Source organism: Tinamus guttatus, unplaced genomic scaffold (genome assembly GCF_059628265.1).
Source record: "Tinamus guttatus ecotype Peru unplaced genomic scaffold, ASM5962826v1 Tinamus_guttatus_pri_ptg000087l, whole genome shotgun sequence".
Taxonomy (NCBI): Eukaryota; Metazoa; Chordata; class Aves; order Tinamiformes; family Tinamidae; genus Tinamus; species Tinamus guttatus.
This window is the reverse complement of record NW_028288621.1, coordinates 1,986,934-2,006,014: the sequence shown is the minus strand read 5'-3', so window position 1 is coordinate 2,006,014 and position 19,081 is coordinate 1,986,934. Positions and strand designations below refer to the sequence as shown.

The following is a 19,081-nucleotide window of genomic DNA, read 5'->3' as shown; positions in this document are numbered from 1 at the left end:
AGCCTGTGGCCCGTGTCTGCTGGGCCAGGCCAAGGGCTGGGCCTGTGGTCTAGCGGGGATGGCAGAGCAGAGCGGGGGCACTGTGGTGGGGGGAATGGGGCCTTGCTGCCCTTTGGGCTGTGCTCCCAGGGGTCGGGGGCTTGCCTGTGCTGCAGGCCAGGCAGCCCTTGGCCCTGGAGGCTGCAGTGGGTTGGTCTCCTAAGCACGTCGATGTGCGCTCTCTCTCTGTGGCAGTCATCGGCCAGAAGGTGAACTTGGCAGCCCGGCTGATGGAGTGCTATCCTGGAGGGAGCCTTCCCTATGTCCTTGCTTTCCCTAGGGGATGCAGTGCTAGTGCTGTGGCGAGTAAATGAAGCCCAGGTGAGCGACACCATCAGCTTGGTGCTGAGGTGTAGCCAGCGGATCCAGCAGATGTACAGGGTGCGGAAGACAGATGTGGGCCTGAAGCTGTGCCTCAAGATAGGTATGGGGAGTGCTGGGTTGGCTGCAGCGGGCGCAGAGGCGTGCGTGGGGCTGTGCAGAGCCACAGGGCACTTTGCAGCGTTGGGGAGAGGTGCTGATCCCTCCCTGCTCGGGCGGCTGCAAGTCTTTGCTGTGGGAGGCCCCTGTGTGTTCTCAGGCAGCCATTTAGGAGCTGCCTGCATGCAAACCATGCAGAGAGTGAGCACAAGTGCCAGTGTGCTGAGCCCATGGTGGAGTTTCCAATGGAGCCTGGGAAGAGTCCAACTGTGGGGGGCTGGGGAGGTGCAAAGGCAGTGTGCCTCAGCTCTGCCTGTCTCTCCCCAACAGGGATCTCCGCAGGGCACATGTCCTATGTGACTGTAGGAGATGAAAAGGAGAGGCGCTTCCTGATCCTTGGCCAGGCTGTGGATGACGTTTGGCAGGCCCAACATGCTGCCAATGCGAGCGACGTTATCCTGTCAGCCCACTGCTGGGAGCTCTGTGACCAGAGCAGGATCAGGACAAGGAGAGTTGATGGTTGTGCAGTGAAGGTGGGTGGGATGGCCTCTAGAGCAATTTGGAGGCCCTAGATGTGGGCCTGAGTTTGGAAGGTGTGAGAAGGCTGAGGAGATGAAGGTGGATGGAGTGGCAGGTGTTGATGTAGATGGGGAGCTGTAGCTATTGCCCTTCTATCTCAGGGATAGCACTGGACTCTGCTTACTGGGTTTGAGGAGGGGGTCGGGGCACCTGGAAGGCTTTGGCCTTCGTCCTCTGTGGGTCATGGAGCTGTTCTTGAGCCCTTTTTGTTCTCTGTGCCTTTAGGCTACAGGCATGGACCAGGTGTTTGAGGGTGAATATGAAGACATCTTGCCCCAAGTGAAATGAGGCCGGCTGAACTCCTCTGTGCCTCAACGGGCAGGTAAGGGCCAACTCTGTGCTCTTCTGGGGCCACCCAGAAAGATAGGGGTGGGCTTCTCCAGGGGCCAGCGAGGAATGCCCTGTGCCCTCTCTCGCTTGCGCTTAGTGCTCATGCCTGTGAGCTTCATCCAGGGGCTGGCTGCTCCCTCCTCCTAGAAGGGGGCTGCTCTGGCTGAGCACCTGCAAGAGGAACAGAGATGCCAGTGGAGAAGAATTGTTTTCCCTGCGTTCCCGTGCCAGCCCCTGCTTCCCAGCACCCTCCTAGGCAGGCTCATGGCACCATGGCACCCGTGACCACGTGGCTCTTCCTCCCTTAGGCATCCTGAGGCCTGCTGTAACCCTACCCCCTTATAATGTTCTGGGGAAGCAGCTGCACAAGTACATCCCAGCAACTGTTGTGCGGAAGGTAAGCCTGAGCTGCTGGGAGATGCATTTTGGGAGGGGAGGAGGGCTTGTGCACTGCACAGAGGGAGTTCTCGAGAAAGCAGGCAAAGAAAAGGCTGGCTTAGAGAGAGCCTGGGGCTATTGGGCACTGAGTGGCCCATGCCAGGAGCCTGCCCGCCCGGTGCTCCTGCAGAGAGAGGTGGGTGGTGGGAGGTGGATTTCCCTCTGCGTTTTCCAGTGCTACGGCTCTGGACATGCCTGTGGGCTAAGAAGGAGCTTCCCCTGGATTCCTAAGAGCATCACTGAGGGTGGCCTGTTGTGTCCATACCTGTAGCAAGGTGGTGTGTTCCTGGCAGTCATTTCTCTGCTTAGTGATTCATTGCAGGATTGTGTTGCTTGTGCTGATGCTGGCTTTGCCCAGAGGGGAGGATTTATTCCTTGCTCTGACAGCACCTGCTCCTGCCCAGCCGTGCGCTCTGCCCTGGTCACTGCTGCAGGCAGCGGGGCCTCAGGCAGAGGCGGCTGCTGAAACTCTCCTGCTCTTGTCCTCCACATCAATGACGGACAGACGCTGGACTGCTTATCTGAGCTGCGTCCGATCAGCTGCCTCTTTGTCAAGCTGCACTTTGCAAGGGACGTCAGCTTAGAGCACATGTGCAAGGGGATCCAGGACAGCAGCGTCATTATATCGGATATCATCTGTCCTTACAAGGGCGAGATCAACAAAATCTGCCTGTTTGACAAAGTGAGTGTGGGGGAGCTGTGCACCCCACAAAAGTGTGGGCAGCGAAGCAAAGGGAAGTGGCTCTGCCTCTTGAGCAGTGGGCAAAAGCAAAGCAGCTCTGCCTTGGTGCTGGGATCAGCAGGCTTTTGCTTGAGGCTGCTCTGAAGCTCCACTGGGCTCCACGGAGCCTGGAATCACTTGGAAAGAGCTGATTGCTGTCGCCCTTGTCTCAAGGTGCGCTGCCTCCATCCTTGGCAGGGCTGCACGCTGCTGTGTGTGTTTGGACTCCCTGGAGACAAGGTGCCCAGCAAGAGCATCCACGCCTTGGAAAGTGCTCTCCGAATCTCCAAGGCGTGCGTCTCGAGGTTCACGAAGATCGAGTGAGTGGGCAGGCGTGAAGGGAGGTGGGCAGGCGTGAAGGGAGGTGGGCAGGCAGGGCTGTGCCCGGACCCTGCTGAATCCCTGTCCCTCTCTGTGTGTGCCAGGGCGGTGTCCGTTGGGGTCACGACCGGGACGGTGTTCTGTGGAGTCGTCGGCCACCGCGTGAGGCACGAGTACACAGGTAGGACTGGGTCACCCGAGGAGCGCGCGCCTGGGGGCTCTGTGCAGGCAGAGCCGCGCGCCAAAGGAAGCGGCGGAGCGGCAGGGAGCAGCCCGTGGCCCGTGTCTGCTGGGCCGGGCCTAGGGCCAGGCCTGTGGTCTAGCGGGGATGGCAGAGCAGAGCGGGGGCACTGTGGTGGGGGGAATGGGGCCTTGCTGCCCTTTGCGCTGCGCTCCCAGGGGTCGGGGGCTTGCCTGTGCTGCAGGCCAGGCAGCCGTTGGCCCTGGAGGCTGCAGTGGGTTGGGCTCCTAAGCATGTCGATGTGCGCTCTCTCTCTGTGGCAGTCATCGGCCAGAAGGTGAACTTGGCAGCCCGGCTGATGGAGTGCTATCCTGGGGTAGTGTCATGCGACACAGCGACCTACGCTGCCTCTCAGCTGCCCCATAGCTGCTTCAAGGAGCTGCCCGAGGTGAAGATGAAGGGCGTTGTTGATCCTGGCCCCATCCATCAATATCTGGGCATCTCGGAGGAGCTGTGAGTGTCCTTGTTGAGCAGGCTGCTTGGGGGCACGTGGAGTCATGGGTCAACTCTTGGTCAGCACAGAGCAGCTGTGCAGAAAGAGAGCAAGCTGGGCCCTGCCTGGGCCTCCGTCCCTGGGGTTGAGAACATAGAAAGCCAGGACAAGGCTCTGCTTTTGGCCTGCCTACCCATGGGTCTCCTGCTCTTAGGAGACTAGGAGTGATGCCGTAGGGATGGAGAAGGCTGGTGGGTGTCTGTAGGCACACAGGGCCTTGCAGCCCCTCTCCAGGTAGCAGGTGCTTTCCGCCTGTTGTGCTTGCTGCATTTGAATGTTATCCTGGCTTGAACAGATAGTTTTTTTCTCTTGTTCGTCTTCACCTTTGCAGCATCTGCTGTAAGGCCCTGCTTCTCCAAGTTGCTCCTTGTGAGCAAAGTCCAGGGAAGCAGTTGGCAGGAACAACTGCTGGAGTGTGGGCAGCACACGAGGCCACTGCAAAGAAGAGTGGGCACCCAAGGGCACACCCACAGCTCCATGCGTGACACTACACCCTCCAGCTTCTGCCTACTCAATTGACTTTATTTTTTCTCTTTCTCCTGCTAGCATGTTTGGCATGGAGCTCAAAAAGGAGAGGCCCAAGAATTCCCCCTTGCTCGGTAGGTAGAGAACACCTTGGTCTCCTGAACGCCCATCTCCTGCCCTTGAGACCAGCTAGTCCCACAGAGGAAATGGGGAGGCAGGGAGGGAGGGCATGTGCCATGGTGGCAAGAGGGAAGGGTGCCAACGGTTCTTTGCTTTTGAGCTTGCTGCAACTGCCTGCTCTCTTGCTTGCCTTTGCAGGCCGGGAGGAGATTGCCCTCTTTCGAAGCTATGTGCAAGGCTACGTGGCTAGGAAGGAAAGCTGCATCCTGGCACTTGAGGGCATGAAAGGCTCTGGAAAGAGCCATTTACTCGCTGAGCTTGCCAATTTAAGTCGGGCTGCTGGGCACAGGTGAGTGCAGTTGAGCAGTGTGGGTGCATTGCCTCCCCTGCCTTCCTACTGATACTCACAGGATCCTCAAGGTCCCCTGCCAGTGTGCCTGGCCCTTGGGCTCTAGCAGCCCTCATAAGGCAACGTCTCCGTGCGCCTGGGAGCAGAGCAGCCGCGTGCTCCCCTCCTAGGTCTTGAGGCCTTCTGCAGCCCCTGCTGTTGAGCTTTGGGCCAGGCACAAAGCGAAGTAGAGCCTGAGCCCATGGCATTTCCTGCAGCTGCAGATTGAAGGGAAGAAGCCCAAGTGGCCTGCCTGACAAATGCTGCAAGCACTGAGGGGCTGGCCTGGGGCTGTATGTCCAGAGTGCCCTTGTTCTCAGCCCCACATTGTGCCTCTCCCTAAGAGTGTTGCTTTAGAGGTCTGGGACTCTTGGGGGCCTGTCTGAATCTCGGTGCCTTTTGCTTTTGCGCAGCAGGGTAGTGGCTGTGGAGCTGACGGAGCTCAGCCTGAAGCAGGACTACTCCGTCGTACGAGTGATGCTGGCCATGGCAATGGGTCTGCAGGCCTGCAAATCCTGCAGCGCCAGGCAACTCGTACTGCAGGAGAATGTGGAAGAGTGGCTGGCTGATCAGGGACATCTTGGGATACACAACCCGTGCCTTGTCAAGTAATGTACAGGGGGGTGGCAATGATCTGTGCTTGACCAAGGTGAAATAAGGAAGCTGCTGTTTCTAAGCAAGCAACTTGCTGAAACTTGCCCGTACCGGTTAAGGAAGGAGGCTTGTGATTGGGCCATGCAAATGCAGTTTAGCAATCTGCTAAGCAACAGCCAACAGCCAATCCTGTGAGCTTGGGAAAGCCCCTGGATACCTGTAGGGTATAAATGTTCACATACCTGGGTTAATAAACGGAGCAAGATGGAAAACTCACACTGAGTCTCTATCTTGTAATCCGGGTCGATCTCCTTCAGGAGAAGCTCAAAGGAGTCCTGGAAGAGAGCAGCTACTGCCTCCTCAATGCCCCTTTCCTGGTGAAGGTGAGAGCGAGAGCCCTTTCTGGCCAGGGCCAAGGTCTGCTTGTGAGACGTCCCACGGCATTGGTAATTTGGCTGCTCTCCTAGGCAGTGGCCTTAGCTTCTGGTGGAAGAGCCGGGGGATAGCACACAGCTGGTGTAGTCCCAGCGTGCAGCTCCCTGTTTGGAGTGAGTTCAAGTGCCAGGCTGCTGCTGGCAGTTCAGCGGCCTGGAAAGGCCATTGCAGAGAGGCGGCTCTGAGATGGGGCTTATGAGCTACTGCTGAGCTCGCCACTGCCTGAGCGCTCTACCCCATCCCAGAATACCCACTGTGAGGAAACAAGCTCTTCTCCTCTTGCCACCCTCTGCCTTCCTCCCTCACTTCCAACACACTGGCTAGAAGCCCTCTGCCAGAGAGCCTCAGCAGGAGCTCTTCTCTAGGCTCAAGCTGGCGTCCACACTGTCTCCTCCCCATTGTGTGGAGGAGAGCTAAGAGGCTGAGGGCAGCACCGTTTTGTTCGGTTGGGCTTGCGTGCTGGGTTGTCTTGCTGAAATGCCCTGAAAGGCTGTTTCTCTGTGCCTGTGCTTTTTGGCCAGTTCCCCGTCTCAGAGGTTTCACAGATGAGCGGCGCTCAAAGGGCAGTAGAAGAGGAGCTGGCTTTTAAGAAAGTGCTGCAGAAGGTGAGCAATTCTCTCCCTCACGGACCAGAGAAGGAAAGCAAGCCAACAGGTTGAGGGTTCTGCAGCAGAGTGCTGGGAGGTGGCAGGAGGATGATGTACTGGAGTCATTGCCCATCAGAGGCTAAACGTCCCGTGCCAACCCCCGGGTAACTTTCCTCCTGTCAAGACAGAGGACTCGTAGTCAGGAGGAGGAATGGAGTCTTTCTGCACCCCCTTGTCCGAGAGACCTTCAAGTCTCAGAGAAAGAAAGAGTTGGGGAGATACTGAACCGCTAAGTAGCTAGGGAGAGGAAAGAGGCTGCAGAGCGTTCTCTGTCTGGAGAGGGGCTGGCCAAAGTCCCTCCCAGTGAAGATGCATGAGAATTGCTCAGAATCCAGCTTGAATAACCTGTTTGTTTCAGACTTTTGAAGACAACATCCTCTTTCTCGTTGACAACGCGCACCACATCGACTCTTCCTCCTGGGCTGTTATGTCACACGTGCTCAGAGACGTCCCAAGTTTTATGGTCATGGGCTTTGCTCCTGATCCCTGCAGAGGACAGAGGCTCTGCAAAGCTGCAGCAGACATCATGAAGTTGCAGCAAACAACCTGTATTCATCTGGAGGAGCTGAACCCTGCAGCAGTCGTGCAGAAAGCCTGCCAGTACCTCGGAGTGGTCAGTGTGCCCCATGACCTAGAGACGTAAGTGGCAGGCAGGGCCGCTGAGCTCTGTTTTTTCTGTGGCTTTCAGCAAGCGCTGTGTCTTCAGGACAGCTCACGTGCCAAAGACAGGGGGAGTCACAGCTGGTGAAGAGGCTGCTCTGAGGAGGGTCCTGCCTTCCTTTGCCTGTGTCACTCCCAGCTGCATCTGCTCCTTTCCAGGTTCCTGATGCAGAGAAGCAGTGGGATGCCCTACTACTGTGAGGAACTGCTGCGCTACCTCCACGAGCACAACATGCTCTTGCTCCGTCCCCTACGGAAGGATGATGGAACGGAGGCCAAGTGGGAGACCCTCTTCAGTAAGCACCTTTGTGTCTGACTGCCTAGTTGGTGTGGTCCATCTTCCACTGCCCCTTCTTGTCGTGTTCCCCTGTGAGTTTGGCACGGCCAGATGGGGCAGGAGTCCAGAGCCTGGTCTCCATCAGGTGTGGGTTCCTGTGTGCCTTGCTGCTGCAATAGGCCAAGCACATGCTGGGGACTGGGGTGGCTTTGCGAGGGTCAACAGCAATGCCAATGTGGCAGAAAATGTCAAATGGCGAGAAGAGGTGCTCCCTGGCACTAAGCTAAGCCCTGCTGTGGTCAGGAACGAGCATGAGCTGAGGTGGTTCATACCTGGAGCAGTGCTGCGAGTCCCGTGGCTGCAGTTTCCCTTGTCTGCAGCCCTGCAGCCAAACATGGCAGGATTCATCCTGCTGCTGCCAGGCCTCGGCTGCTCTAAGCCCTGCTGGGGGTGAATGCGAAAGAGAGGAGGATGGAGGGAGGGAAGATCCGTAATCCTCACAAGCTCAAGCTGCGGGACGAAGGGTCTCCCTCGTGATAACCGCTTTATCCTGCTCTCTTGCTCCGCTCAGCTTCTGTGATGGAGGCTCCTCGTGTCGGCCCATCCAGAAGGTCCAGCATGCGCCAGGACTGCAGGGTGTGCACCATCAAAGCTGATGTGAACCTGCAGCACACCGTGCTTCCACCCACCCTGAAAGGTGAGGGGCTGAGCCCTGCTGTACCTGCAGCATTCGCTCGGGGGTTTCTCCTTTCCCCGGTCCCTGCTCCGTGTGATTGCAGGGGAGCTGCGCCGTGTTCAAGATGTGTGCCTTGCATTGCCCTTGACCAATGGGTTTGGTCCCAAGGAAGCAAGGCTAAATGCCAGTGCTTCCTGCATTGAAGAGAATGCAGCCTCGCTGGGCTCAGCCTTGGGAGAGGGCAGGAGACAGATGCCTGTCCTGTTTTTGTCAGGGATTGCGCTGACTGAGCTGGACAGCATGAATTTCTCAGAACGGATGGTTCTGAAGTGTGCAGCCATCATTGGGCCGATGTTCACCACGGAGCTGCTGTTCCACATCCTTCCCAAGTGGACCAGGGCCAAGATGAATCAGATCCTGACCATGTTGGTGAAAAGCAACATCTTGAGGTGGCAGAATTCCAAAACGGTGGCAGAAGACAGCAGTGTTTCCCTCAAGTGGTCTGCCACAACTCAGGAGGAACAGAAAGGTAAGTGGTGATAAGAGGAGCCCAGGAGCACCATGGGCTTCTGCTGCTCCTGGCACTGCTCCTGCTGGGGCTCCGCAGGGCACGGCGCACTGCCCCTCTGGCCGTGTGTAATGGCCAGGGCAGCCTCACTGTTGGGGTTGGGTTGGGATGGGGAGCATAGCAGGGAGGGACTGCTCTTCAGAGATTGCAAAGCAGGAGCTGTCTGAGGCTTCCTTGTGCTGATGGTTGCAGTGCAGCTGACTGCTGTCTGTTGGGACGCAGAGCAGAGCAGCAGCCTGTTGCATGGGCCATGCTAGTCTCAGCGAGGCAAGGGGACCCTTTTGCTCAAGTGCGGCGGGGCACTGAGTGCAGGAGCGCTGCTTTCCTGCCAAGGATCCCCGCCGAGGGCTCCCCGTCCTTCATGCGCTGGCTGTGACGGCCCTGAGCCGTGGCCCCAGCTCTGGCTGTTGCAGCACCCCGTTGCCTTTCAGAGGAGCAGCAGAGCGAGGAGCTGCAGGCTGACGTCCTGGCCTTCCGCGCGCCGCTGCTGCGGGAGGCCGCCTACGAGCTGTGGCCCAAGGCGCAGAGGGCGGCCATGCACCGCAAGTGCGCAGCCTTCCTGGAGGAGCAGGCGCACAAGTGCCAGTGCTGCGGCGGAGGGGACTTTGTGGCCTTCCACCACTTGGCCGTCAGCAGCACCCAGGAGGGAGAGAGCTGGGACAACGATGCTGGCAAAGGCTGTCCTGCCAGCTGGACAAACGTGGAGACCGTGGGGGATGAGCTCCTTGCCACTACGGGTATGCTGCCTGCGTGCTCTGCAGCCTGGGCCTTCCCACGGTGCTTGCACTGTTCCTGGGGGTGCTCCTCTGTCTCCAGCCGTGTCTGCAGAAGCAGTTCCCCGAAACACAGGGGTGCTTTCAGTGCCGTGCACATGCTTTCCCAAGACTAGCTGAGTCCTCCCCTGAGCACAGCTGCACAGCTCAAGGCATGCTGTGCACAGAGCAGAGAGCATCTGTCCCCTTGGGCACCTTCCTGCCTTTCCCTCGAATCACCAGAGAGCAGCCCCTCTCCCGGCAGTGACAAGAGCCTTGGGGTGCACCCCGCAGCCCAGCAGGTCAAGGTGCATTTCCTGATGGGTGCGCTACCCTTGCCCAAAACATAACACACCTGCAGAGAAGGGAGATCTTGGGGAAAAGTGGCCAGGAAAGGAGGTGCCGTCCATGCCGTGGCTCTCCTTTCTTGCTGACAGATTATGCAAGATGCAACTTGTGCCCCTTGAGAACTGAGGGAATATTTAACTCACGCTTTGTTTGCAGATCCTGCAGGATCCCAGCAGAATAAAATGAGCTTCTGGGATGAGACCTTACGGTGAGGAGAGCAGCATTTGATTATTAGTGGAAGTCAGTGGCCTCAGGGTCTCCAGCGGGGCATTGGAGTTCCCAGCTTTGCCTACTGGCTGTGACCCCAGCCGAGGAAAGGGCCAGCCTGCTGGGTGGGAGCTGGGATGTGATGGCTTGAGGAAGCCGGGGGGATCACAGTGAGGACCGTCCCATTGTGGTGCAGCAGCCCTGGCATCCTAGGGTTTTCTGGCTGTAAGAGAGCCCTGCTGCAAGCTGGGCATTGCAGTGCTAGAATGCGAGTGTCAGGTGCGCTAGGACGTGCTCTTCCTCGAGGCAGGCAGAGCAGGGCAGGTGATGCTAGCGTGTCTCCTCTTTCTCTGTGATCTTGTCTCCAAACAGAACCACAGAACAGTTTATGGCCAGGACAGAGCCGACGGTGCCCAACAAGACCAAAGAGATGCCCAGTGCCACCTGCTCCTGTGAATGCAAGGCCACTGTGGACTTGGTGCTCGTGCCCTTGGCTCACCACCACCTGGAAATGGGCAATGATGCCAGGGCAATTTATTACCTGCTGGAGAGTGCTGCTGCCTACTTGCACGTCTCCAACAACTACCTGGTGAGCCGGCCTGCTTGCCAGAGCCCCCTGCACATGGAGTCCTCCCAGTTGCCTTGCCCTGGGCAAGCCCATTTCCCCCTTGAGAAAGGACAGGCCTCTGTGGCACCTGGGCATGAATGACTGTGCTCAGACCCAGGCTCTTCCTCCTGCTTGCCTCTCCTGTGGCAAGAGGAGCACGACCTTGGCACGAGGTGCACCTGCAAGGAGTGCTGTGCTGTGTGTGAGGGTGGGCATTGCTGGGGCAGAGGTGACCCGTCCTCAGAGAGATGCGGGAGGCAAGCAGGTGGCAGTGGTGGGGCTTCATGCAGGATCCGCACCGACGCTCACCTGCTCTCCGTGTGATTGTCCAAAGGCCTTCACCAGCCTGAAGAAAGCCGAGGCCCTGAGGAGCTCCTTGAGTAAGGAAGGCAAGGGGCTGGCCAGCTTTGAAGAAGCCGCCTTCCTCAGCCTGAAAGGGGAGGTAAAGTGACAGAGAGGACCTGAGGGCTCTGCTGGCGGGAGGACTTGCACAGCCTCCTGGGGGCCCTGGGGCGGTTGTGGGGACATTCCTGGCATTTGGAGGCACGGGCGGCTGCTCTGCACAGTGTCTTCTGTGAGCCCTTCGCCCTCCAGCCAAAGGCAGTCAAGGCCCTTGGCCCTGAATCAGCCACAGCCTTGAAAGTTGGTGTGTCCTCAGTGGGAGCCCCTTGGGACTGTCCTTACAGCCCTTCTCCCATGCAGGTCTGCTACAATATGGGGTGCATGGACTTGGCAGAGAAGACCATCAGAAAGGCACTGAGCCTGCTGAAGAGGAAATTCCCAGTCACCTCGGCGGGTGTCTTCTTCAAGTCTCTGCTGGAGAAGTCACCCCATGGCTCTTATAGGAAGAGCAGAGACTCCTCCACCCCTCAAGAAGCAGGGTAAGACCCTGACGGGAAAGGGAAGGCAAGAACGAGCCATTTCCGTGCTGGCCTGAGGCCCTTGGCCCACACCTGCCTCAGCTTCACTGCAGAGCGTAGCTCTTAGCATGGGGAAAGGTGCAGAAGGCCCTGGAGGCTGATGGATGGTGGGGTGGCCTGTGCTGGGTGTTCGGGATGGTGTGGGTGAGAGCAGGGAGCTGTTAGCCGGGGTAGAGGCTGCAAAGGCAGTAGCCAGTGACCAGGCTGCCATGCAGCAGCCCTTTTGCTCCCTGCACCGTGGTGCCAGCACGTCCTTGTGAGCAGTCATCTTTCCCCGGTGCTGCTTATTGCCCCCCTCCCACAAGCCCTGCCTGCCTGAGCAGCCTCCTGTGCTCCCCGGCTGCCCCTGGCCCCTTCACTCAGCCCCCTGTAGCTCGTAGCTGGGCCCAGCAGCTTCTCTTGTGCGGCAGGAGGGAGAGGCTCCCCTGGCTGTTCCGGCAGAGCCGCTGCCTTGCCCTCCTGCGGCAGCTCTTCAGCCAGCGGAACACGTCCAGCGGGCAGAGGCTCTCGCGCCTGGCAGCGCGCATGAAGCTCCGCGCGGACGTGGAGTCTGCGCACGCGAGTCACGTGAGTGCTGTCTCTCTGCAGCAATAGCAGACGTGTTTCTGACAGAGCTCCTTTGCCCTGCTGGCAAGAAGAGGCCAAATGCCACGGGGATGGCCACATGGTTGAGGTTTTTTTTTTGCAAGCCTCTAGGAGGCATGGGTGTTGTTGGTTTGGGTTGCTCCTCCCATGGGACTGGTTTCCTGATTGTAACCAGTTTCTGTACTGTGGGATTTCCTTGTGACCATTTATATAAACCTAGTGTTTAGAAGCACTCTGTGGCCCTTGTCGTGACATGGCCATAATCAGAAGAGCATAAGAAGAGTTGGTCATCTGAGACCAACTCTTGGGTGAGAGGCTTGTGAGTAAAAGAGAAGAGAGAAAGCGCCCATTGGATTCATGGCCTGTGTCCCCTAGGCCAGAGAATCCCCTTGGGGAGATTTAGTGTTTTGCACACTCACCTCTTTGGACCATTTCAGATCCTGCGGTCCTACATGGAGCACGCGCAGCACTGCCAGGAGCTGGGCAGCCTGGATGAGTGGCTGCAGTATGGGTGGGCGGCCGTGCGGCTCAGCGCTGACGTGGAGCCTTTTGAAGGAGGGGTGCTCAGTGCTGCGGAAAGGGCCCAGGCCCTGTCCCATCTGAACCTCAGCCTGGGAAATCTGCCCCTCTCTGTCACCGTCGGTAGGTAGTGCCCGCACTCCCTGTGAGAAGAGCTCTCTGCAGAGAGAGCCTGTGCGAGTCTGCTTCTGTCTCGCCAGGCTATCGCGCCATGAGCCTGAGCATGGAGCTGGAGAAGCCCGACCTGGACTCCAAGGTCCTCAACCCGCTCTTCACCGCGCTCTTTCTGCAGATGAGGTAATCCTGCTGCTGCACACCCTGCCCTTGCGCGGTGTCAGGGGGTCACTGCAAAGGCCAATGGAGTTGGCAGAAAGAGCAAAGGAGGGAAAGGGCGGGAAGATGGGAGGGGAATGGGAAGCATTTGGAGGTGCTGGCTTGGATGCCACACCAAGGAGGTGCTCCATGGAGTCTCGTTGTGTTCCTACGCAGGTACCCAGAGTGTGCAGAAGTGCTCTCCAGGCTAGAGAAGCAGGTGGCTGGAGAGCACAGGATCTCTGGGCAGGCCTGCTTCTTCTCCTGCTGCCTCGACCTCCTGCTTTATGCTGGTAAGTGCTCAGTGAGGAGGTCTGCAGAGAGGCAGGAGGCTTGCAGAAATGGCTTTTCTCCTGATACAACACTGAGCCCAGAGGCTCCAAGCAATCCTTTGGCTCCTTCAGCAGTGTGCTTGCCCATTTGGCTCTGTGGGTGTCTCTCTTTCCTTCCCTCTCCCGCTTCCTCTCTCTTTTTCTGCATTGTATACAGATGATCCCAGAGTAAAGGTCAAAATGCTTGCAATTCCCATCTTTGCTTGGTGTGTTTCGGGAGGTTCTCCCTTCTGAAAATTCTTCTCAGGCTCCCTCTGCTCTGGCTCCTGGGGAAGCGGGCACAGTTGTGCTCGTGTGTGCCTGACCAGGAGGTCCCTTGGAGCCCATGCACTGCAGTCACTCTCATTTGCTGATCAATGGCAACAGCTCTCGGTTGGTGCTAGCAAGCTGCTCCTTAAAAGGACACTGATGTGAAGATTGAATAGCCCTGAGGAGCTGGGGGAGAGCTCCAGGCCTTGCATTGCTCCTCTTAGTTTTTGCTTGCCCTCTGAGTGCTTCCCAATCCTAAAATGGGCCAGCTGTGCTTGAGCTTTCTCCTACTATGAGGGCCTGAGGAAAAGCAAGGCAGCGGAGGGCAGTGCTGCTTCTCTGAGATATGTTTGTATTACACAGGCTGGGAGTACAAGTCATTTGAGGAGTGCTGGAGATTCATAGAGAAGAATAAAGACAACTGCACCCTCAAGTCTCAGAATAGCATCCTGCTGCGGCTGTATTCGTCCCTGGCTCTTTGGTACGTTACACACTTGCTCTGAGTGGAGTGGCAAGAGGCCCCCAGCAGTGAGTGATTCTCATGGGGGAGGTGGGAGCTGTGGGTTTTTCATGTCACTCGTCCTGTGTCCAACAAGGCGGCTGTCCCTGGGGATGAAAAGGACTAGTGGGGAGAGGCTTTGCACTGGGAGCAAGATGGCCGGGAGAGAGCCCAGAAGAGAGCCCAATTCCTGCTCGTCTCTACACAATGCACAATGTGTGCCTGTTTCTCTGTAGGTTTGCGAGGCTTGGGCAGTGGGACAGCTTCCAGCAGCCCTTTGAAAAGGCCAAGTGGCTGCTGAAGAGAGCCGATAGCTCCTTTTTGGCTACCCAAGCCCGCACGCGGATGCTGGAGTGCTACACCCTGGTGCTGAAGAATGATCTGGAGCACAGCTTGTCGAGGGCCCATGAGAGAAGCCGAGGGGCTCTAAGGGTGAGGGACAAGGAGGAAGGGCATGTGCTGTGAGGGGGTGCAGGGAAAGCTGCCGTGGCCTAACAAGGCCGGGTGGAAGCAGCTGTGATGGGATGGAGCCAGGGCACAGGCAGAGCAGAGTGGCTTAAGAGAAGACCATGGCAAAAGCCTCCTGCTGTAATGCCTGCTCTAAAGGAGGGCTTGTGGCTCCGCAGAGCTTTGTGCACTTTGCCTGCCTTGCCAGCTGTGCACTCCTGGTTGCTTTGTGGCTGCTTTTCTCCTTGGGGAACAGGTGCTGCAGTGGAGCTCCATGCCTTATCCTGACGTTCCTCTCCCTTGTTCTCTCGGTAGCTTGCAGAAGAGGTTCTCTGTCGCTGCTTTGCATGCCCCGTCTTCTACCCCAGAGTCCAACACCTGAGAGCCTACCTTTTCCATGTGCTGGGGAACAAAGCAGAGAGCCTTGCATGCCTCAACCAGGCCCTCCAAGCCTCTAAGGTGCATGGCAACCTTCTGGAGAAGACATGGCTGGAGATGAGCACCGTAAGTTGATGTTCCTTGTCTCTGAGTTGCTTCCTGGGCAGAGGAGCAGCATGCCCTAGGAGAAGGTGGCACCAAGAGCACTGCAGCAGGTGGATGTAGGGCCAGCACCCAAGAGAGCCTCAAGAGCAGGCTCTGACAGCCCTTGGGGAGCCCCTCAGCAGGAGGGCAGTGGCAGCTGCGCTGTGTCTCACGCAGGCAGGGCTGGAAGGGCACCTGAGGAAGCAGCAGGCACTGCAGCTGCTCCTCTGCGGCATCTCTGCTGTGCTGAGGAGAGGTGAAGCTGAATCTTTGCCTCTCCCTTAAGGCAGCTGTGGGAGCCTAGCAGTCGTCACTTGCTTTCCCTCTCCTTGCCCTCCCTCATGGGCTTTTGCAGTATGGCAAGAGGGTTGGGGGAAGGAACAAGCTCCCACGAGAGGCTGTGCTTCCTTTTCCAGACAGCAGTTACAGCTCCGGGGCTCTCCTGTTCTTCTCAGCTATCACTTTTTTTTTTATTTTTCCTTAGGAGTTGTGGTTCAGTGAACGGGGCCCTGTGGAAGATCTGTGGCTGAAGACAGCACCCCATTTTCCACATCTGTTTGAAGCAGAGCCAGAAGAGTGCAGCTGCAGGTACCTGCTGAAGCTGCCCACACTGCAGCGTGAGGATGCGTTCTGAGGAATTAAATAATTAAACCATGCCGTTCTCTCTGTGGTCTGTGGATCCAGGCAGAACACTGAAAGAGGACGCTGAAGGCGTGCAAGGAGTGTCTGGGGCCTGGGTGGTTTATGGAGAAAGCTAGACTGTGGGGAAGCTGTCACTGAATCTTGGAGTCTTTAAGAGATCCAAGAACGGCTGTAAAGCAGTTCAAAGTATTGTCCCCCCCGTCACTGCCTCTGTCCAAATGAGCATTGGGAAAAAGGCACCACAAAGCAGGTGGGCTCTGAGGGCTGCCTGTCTGTGTGGTGTGGATGCTCACACATCAAAGACATCCATACATCATTGCACGGAAGGCCCCCATGGAAGGCTCCAAATAGCCTGCAGCCGTGCGGTTTTGTACTCTAAGCGCGAGGCTACTGTCTGGGACAGTTGACTTCAAGGTGGCACCCTGGAGAGCTGGCTTTTTCAGACTTTCTTTTGGGCAAGAAATCTGTAATAAACTGCTCCCAGGTAGAGGAAGGCTGCTCCAAGAAGAAACAGGGAAGCCTTCCAAGTGTGGGCGCAATCCTATGTGTTGTACTCTATGTAAGCTAGCTGTGAAGTGGAAAAGCTGCTAGCCTTCTATGCTAAAGAAGGATGCTAAAGAAGGATGGCCAAGAAGCAGGAAAAAGGGCACAGTCCTGCAGCGTATGATGTGCATGGACTCCAGTATAATGAACCAAAGATGTTTTATCAAGCATCAGATACAACTTATATACCATACTAAACCAAATATAATTCCTTATTTGCAAAAAGCATGCGAAGTGCAGTTACTAAATAAGCCAATAGTATAAAGAATCCATCAAAATTATCTAATAAGCTTCTTAATCACATGCCATGTGTGCGGTTGCAGTTTTCCTCTTTTTTTTGCTTTGTTCCTTATCCGTTGATAAGATGTTCTGTACTGTCGTCCCTGAGGTGAATTAACAAGACACCTGGACTGCCACCCTTGAGGTTGGTTATCTGCTAACAAGGCATCCTGTACTGCTGTTCTTGAGGTGGGCCTCCACACATGGGGAGATCTCTGGCCCCGGGGAGATCTCCTTCCCCATCTGCCCTCGGCTTTCGCATCGTTACCTCAAGGCTGGGAATTGCGCTCCCTTGGAAGCCAACCTTTCAGCACAGTGCTCAGCAGAGCTGCAGCAGCTGCAGGGCCCTGCTGCTTGGGGCATGTATGTGCCTGCCCTCCCCTCTGCAGCCCCACCAAGCCAGGCCATGGGCAGGAGGGCAGGACCAGACCAAGGCTGGGCTCAGCCACAGGCCACGGTGCCTGCAAGGTGCCCGGCAGCTGAAGAGAAGGAGACCAGTTTTACATCAGGGCTCCCAGGCCACTACCAACCCAAAAGGGCTCTGCTGAGGACATGCACACCTCCCAGCTGGCCAGAGTTGCCCTTTGGGCTCATTGGGCTACCAGGGAACATGTCTCCACCATGGAACACAAACCTTTCTGGAGGAATCACATGGGAAGGGCCATACTGGAACAGGGACGAAGGAGCAAAAAGATGAAGAATGCTTGTGGAGGCCGAAGCAGCACGCCAAGTGGAGCTCAGTCTCGGAGGCAGGCACCCACCAACACCATCATGGGACTGCGTGAGGAGACCCCATGGCCACCCGGCAAGCCCAAGCCCACGCATTACTCTCTGCCGCCGTGCTCATCAGTGTGGGGTGAGTCCAGCACACAAACACCCTTCCTCACTGCATCCCCCTGTCCCCTGCCGCTGCCCTCTTCCCTCCCCACCTCGATGCTGGAACATCCCAGAGGGGCAGTTATCGCCATGGGAACACGGATGCTTCCCAGGGCTCCGTCCCGCTCTGCCCCAGGGCTGCCCAGGCAGCAGCAAGGCCACATGTGGAGCAGGGCCACACAGCACCAGGGGCCACCAGCGGTGCCCAGGAGATGCAGGGAGCTGCTGGGCTCCAGGGCAACCTGCACGATGGCTCACAAGGTAGGACCCAAATCCACCGCGGGTCTCATGGCCCTCAGACCACTGACATTTCCCTTTTCTCTCCTCCACTTTTCCCTCGTTCCCTTCCTGCAAAAGGGGCTGTCCATGGCAGGGAGGGAGGGAGGGAGGGAGGCTGATGCAGCTGAGCATGATCTCTGCCATGCCACACTGCTTGAGAGTGTTTTTGTTGTTGTTACCCTGGATGTTGTTTAGTTGATGATTTTTTTGATGTTTCTAAAATATCTATTAGTTACATATTTATTAAAGATATAATCTTGCAGTGTTGTGTGTTGATTCCAAGTGAGCTCTAGCACAAAAGCCTTTGCCACTGCAGGTATGTCCACAAAGACCCATTGTCACCATTTGGAACAATGGTAGAAATGTGTTAGCAGAACACCTGGTGGTTGAAAGTGCTCTTACAAGGGAAACTATGGCCTGGATGAATTAACTGAAAACTCATCAAAACTGAAAAAGGAAGCTGAATAGAGCAGCCTGAGCAAAACAAAACCATACATGGAAATAAGCAGCAAAAAGTTCATGAAAAGGACATCCGGAACCGTAATAAAGAGAATGCTTCCTAAATCTACCCTGGTGTTAATAGTTTTATTCCTGATTAGGGTGACAAGCTGTTTCTTGTGCCTAACAGATAGATGACTGCAATAAACAGTTCTTTTTCTCTAATTTCAAACAACTTACTTGACTGCTGTCAGGGGGACCATTCTCTTAGGTACCAACCAACAGCACCATCTTCTAAGGCACCAGGATTCAAAGGGAAGGCTAAGCAACGGATGGGGAGGTGGACTGCTCCAGGCTCTTGTCATTGCAGTTACAGTTGGCAAAACTTGTGCTTGTCTTCATATAACTGAACACTTCTGAGAACCAGATCTTTTCTCTTAATACTTCTGGACTGCAGGAGACCAGAATGGTCCTTTTGTTCAAATTCCCCCACAGTTCCAGTTCTAAGGAGCTCTCCTCCCATCATCCATTTCAGGGGAGCTTCCTGGCAAGTGCCTCGTCCCCCAGCTGAGCAGTTCTACATGCGGCATAAAGGGGATCACAGTGCCGGCAGAAGGAGTGGGCAAGAGCAATCCTCCTGCGAGGTGAGAGCCTGGGAGGAGGCAATGGAGCAAATCCTGTGTTCTGGTACTTGTGGGAGGCAGATGCGTCTCTCGGAGTGGTTGCTCCGTCCCACCACACGCTGGGCTTTCTTGCTGCACAACCAGCAGGTAGCAGTGTCAGGATCATCTCTCTCTCTTCTTCTTCATTCCAGGGGCGCATGCAAGCTCTTGCCAAGACCTCCACCCCTGAGAGCAGTCAGTTCACATGGAAGACTGAACCCAAAGAAGAGTGGGCAAGAAGAGGCTGGTGATGACAACATCAGCAAAGGTAATGTAAGACCTGGTAGGAACTTGTTCAGAGGTTTGCTCCCCTTGCTAGGAAATTCTAGTCAAGGCACTAAAGTCATGCATGGACTAGCACAGGTGTTCAGCTCTCTCTTATCCCCACTTTCAGGAAGCTCTCTTGGGTAGAGCCTGCTTCCCCAGCAGAGCCACTGTTCAGGGAGTCTGAGTGGGGTCACAGCACCAGCTGAAAGAGAAGGGAAGAGCAAGGCTCCCGTGAGGTGAGAACCTGGGAGAGGGCCCTTGACCTAATACTGTGCGCTGGTACTTGTGGCACGGGGATGTGTTTCCTGCACACATTGTCCTTCTGAATTAAGAAGGGTGGTTACCCCCTCCCACCATGCCCTGTGCTTTCTTGCTGCAGGATGA

General features: G+C 56.5%; 1 protein-coding gene across 1 annotated transcript; it reads left to right on the top strand.

The window, feature by feature from the left end:
• Positions 1-3,466: 3,466 nt before the first annotated feature.
• LOC148595576 (adenylate cyclase type 10-like) lies at positions 3,467-15,345 on the top strand. The gene is made up of 23 exons (XM_088520401.1): positions 3,467-3,542; positions 4,129-4,181; positions 4,366-4,516; positions 4,972-5,104; positions 5,473-5,532; positions 6,106-6,189; positions 6,590-6,870; positions 7,051-7,187; positions 7,740-7,865; positions 8,119-8,373; positions 8,811-9,149; positions 9,669-9,720; positions 10,092-10,308; positions 10,661-10,768; positions 11,029-11,207; positions 11,657-11,813; positions 12,269-12,473; positions 12,551-12,647; positions 12,840-12,955; positions 13,607-13,724; positions 13,979-14,174; positions 14,505-14,693; positions 15,196-15,345. The coding sequence occupies exons 1-23, from the start codon at positions 3,484-3,486 to the stop codon at positions 15,343-15,345; spliced, it is 3,462 nt and encodes a 1,153-aa protein (XP_088376527.1). The 5' UTR covers positions 3,467-3,483.
• Positions 15,346-19,081: the final 3,736 nt, after the last annotated feature.

What these genes read in the sequence shown, in the direction of transcription:
- LOC148595576 (XM_088520401.1), top strand. Translation starts at nt 3,484, where the DNA reads ATGAAGGGCGTTGTTGATCCTGGCCCCATCCATCAATATCTGGGCATC. An exon ending in AGTCGGGCTGCTGGGCACAG is followed by an intron (nt 4,517 to 4,971) that starts GTGAGTGCAGTT and finishes TTTGCGCAGCAG; the next exon opens with GGTAGTGGCTGTGGAGCTGA. An exon ending in GCCCCTCTCTGTCACCGTCG is followed by an intron (nt 12,474 to 12,550) that starts GTAGGTAGTGCC and finishes CTGTCTCGCCAG; the next exon opens with GCTATCGCGCCATGAGCCTG.